This window comes from Echinops telfairi, unplaced genomic scaffold, assembly GCF_000313985.2.
Source record: "Echinops telfairi isolate 266 unplaced genomic scaffold, ASM31398v2 ScPeMD7_4225;HRSCAF=4972, whole genome shotgun sequence".
In the NCBI taxonomy this organism is placed as follows: Eukaryota; Metazoa; Chordata; class Mammalia; order Afrosoricida; family Tenrecidae; genus Echinops; species Echinops telfairi.
The window spans coordinates 16,875,210-16,878,357 of record NW_022108124.1 but is presented as its reverse complement, the minus strand read 5'-3'; the positions used below and the strand labels follow the sequence as shown (position 1 = coordinate 16,878,357).

Here is a 3,148-nt window from a genome sequence, read left to right as displayed (position 1 = left end):
GAGAGGCACGTGATTGTCGCCCAACATCCGCTGGAATCCTCCAGTGGGGTGTAGGCCCTGCTGCTAGGGCAGGGCCTGACTAGCAGAGACCAATCAGGTGAGGCCCATCCCATTTACTAGTGGTAACTGGTTCGGAACAAGTCAATCAGTGCACAGTATTTCCCTGGCCACAGAGATTGAGAGCTGGCATATGGCTTAAGCTGGCCCTTCGTGAGTAATCTTGGGACTGATTCCCAATGGTTAAAGGCTAAGGAAAACCTGCACTGTTTCTCTCCAACAGTATGGAGAAGGAAACAAAGCAGTGAATACCAAAAACTAGCAAAAGCTCTGTAACCATAAGCCAGACTATGGACAGAATCGACAGACAAGGGGGCAGAAAGGAGACTAGAGCTCAGATCCAATGGTACCTGTAGTCCTCTCTATCTATACAGATCCAGCGACATGAAATAGTATATTCCTCTTTATGGCTTAAGTCAGCTTGAGCGGCTTTTCCGTTACATGTATCCAACCACACTCTAATACAGAAAGATTTCCAGGTGCAGTAAACAACTGGGACAATGGGAAACTGAGACCAAGCACCCTAAGTCCCTTGTAGAGAGAAGTCTGAGGATAAAGAAGATGGGACGGGGCCATGGAGGGAGTCGGGGGACACAAGTCTCACTAGAAAACTAGAAGCAGAAAAGCCTTAAGGATTCCCAGAGCAAACCCCGAGGAACAGGAACTGTTGACTTTTCAACTTGTGATGACAGAGATGACCCGCCAAGGGCAGAGTCAGGAAGACAATAGCAAGTGGAAAGGCCACGACAGACCAGAGTCAACAGGAACGTCGGGGAGTAAAGATAAAGGGTGGCCGTCTTGAGAACCGCAGAGATGCTGTGGAGGGGGCAAACCAGGCGCATGAAGATGCCGAGGGAGCCAGGAGAGAGCAGGCTGAATCAAACAAGGAGTCAAGGACTGAGGGACCACAGAGGAAAAGTGAGAACTCCACCAGCACCCACAGCATCGGGTTAACGGAAGACATACCTAGGACACTATAAAGATCCCCACAAGGGGACTGTGTCGGACTGGCACTCGTGCCCTCACTCACCTGAGCAGGTGCCCCTCTGGCCCTCTCCATCCGGAGCTCCCCGAGGAACTGACCGCCAAGGTGCTTCTCCTCGTTCCAGCTGGGAAATCAGGGGTGGCTTGGGAAACGGAAGGGCTCCTTGAGGAGAAACAAATGGGGCAAGCAAGTGAGCAAAACCACACAGAGCGGTCCCAGGGCTCCTCCCAGGGCTGCGTCTCCTGGGGCAGGAAGGGAAGCGTGGGAAATAACTGGGGGCAGGAGATCCAGGGCAGAAGGTCAAGAGGCTTACGAGGGCCAGGAAATGCACACAACAGTCAGGGGAGAGGAACTCAGTGGCGGGTTCAGTGAGGAGACGGACCTTTCCTGTTTCCCTGTTGAGGGACTGAGCTGTCTTGTCCTCTCTTAGAGCTCTCAAGTTCAAGACTTGTATGAGGATGTTCAGTGTTGGGCCAGGGTCTCCCCTATAAAAGCGTGGTGTTGGAAACTGAGAAACCCAGGGGAGTCCTCTTTCCTCTTCCGGTTGCACACATGGAACAGGGGTGGGGTGCGGAAGCCGGCATCTCGAGAAAGTCCTGTGTGAGGCCCAAATTGGTATCAGGATTTCCCACCTCTCAGCAACCATTAGATGGGGTCATTAAGAATCCAAGGGCCTAAAGCTATCGTTCAATGAAGGAATTACAAAAAACACATAGACCAGGGGTCCTCAAACTTTTTAAACAGGGGGCCAGTTCACTGTCCCTCAGACCCGTTGGAGGGCTGCACTATAGTTTTTAAAAATCTATGAACAAATTCCTATGCACACTGCACATATCTTATTTTGAAGTAAAAAAATCGGGGCAAAAACACCCGGTGGGACGGATAAATGTCTTAGACCTCCGAGGAGGAAAGAGCCTGGAAAATGAAGGGCAGAGGCAGGGACCCTTACCCAGGGAAGCCACGGCCCCATAATTGTCCAGCATCACATCCCGGTACAGAGCCTTCTGCGTAGGAGCCAGGCTGGTCCATTCGTTCTCCGAGAAGTACACAGCTACATCTTCAAAGGTCACCAGCCCCTGAAATGTGTTGAAATGCCCTAGGATAACCCCCAGGACCCAGGCCTGGAATAAAGGGGCGAACGGGGCACTAAGAAGCCCTAGAGAGAAACCCTGTTGGGTACCTGGGTTCTGAATACCACAGGGTACTTTAAGCAGATTTCACCTTCGACTTACAGAAAAGACCAGCTTTCTCAAGTGTCTTCATCTTTAGGGCAGCGAGCCTCCTCGCCTCTTCTGCAGGACTCTCTCGGTAAGAGTCCCCCTGCTTCATCTCTATCCTCAAAACCACCACCTGGGTTCTGGATCCCAACCCTTCTCTGGTGTGTGCTCCTTTGGAGCCCAGCAACCTTGATATCAAGAGCTACCGCTGGTTAAGCCTGTGGCAAGCAATTAACCTATGCAGTTTATGCCTCACAGCCCCAGTGAACTTCCTCAAAGTCATAGACCTGATATCGAGCATGGCCTCTTTGTCTCTTACCTACGATGCCATCCTCCCTTCTATCCTCATGCCTGACACCCCTGCATTCCCCCTATAAGACCCTTCCTCCCTTCTCCCTCCCAGTCATGGCTACCAGTCAAAGAGGCAGCAAAGGCATCATGGGATTCTGGGAGCCCTGGAGACTGTATTCAACAGGATAGACTTTAACCTGGACTCCACTGTGCACTCCACGTGCCATGCATCCCCGGCATTCCAACACACTCCTTCCCCGTGTGCCAATCTCAGCAAACCCTATTTCTTTGGGAACCCGAGTTGCTGCAACTTGTCTTTCCTTCCTGTCCAGGCACTCCCTTAAGGAATACAGAGAGTGTTCGCCTACAACTATCAAGACTTCGTATCAGTCCCCGCGTTACAGGCCATCGAGTCGGGCTGTCTGCCTCCACACTGAAGAGGAGATCATTCTGGTACATCACGTTCCAAGCGCTGGACGGCACCTGTTGGCCTCCCGAGTGGCACTCCGGAGCTCAAAGGCTCTGGCTGGTTGGTTCCCCTTCACCTCTCTGCAACCGCAGACGACTTCATTTACCATCAGCGGGTCCGGCTCACCTG

The 3,148-nt window shown here is 52.2% G+C and overlaps 1 protein-coding gene across 4 annotated transcripts in view; it reads right to left on the bottom strand.

Annotated features, from left to right (window-relative positions):
* Positions 1–3,142, bottom strand: part of ZNF662 (zinc finger protein 662) — a 9,981-nt gene extending 6,839 nt beyond the window's left edge. For 2 of the 4 annotated variants that reach the window (XM_045294970.1, XM_045294971.1), the window contains exons 1-2: positions 1,992–3,142; positions 1,088–1,204 (exon numbers count right to left, since the gene is read on the bottom strand). In XM_045294970.1, the coding sequence (XP_045150905.1) occupies positions 1,088–1,204; positions 1,992–2,025 (151 nt within the window). In that variant the 5' untranslated portion in view covers positions 2,026–3,142. Of the gene's footprint in view, positions 1–1,087; positions 1,205–1,424; positions 1,528–1,991 lie in introns of all 4 variants that reach the window. The other 2 variants (XM_045294968.1, XM_045294969.1) reach the window with 2 other exon arrangements.
* Positions 3,143–3,148: the final 6 nt, after the last annotated feature.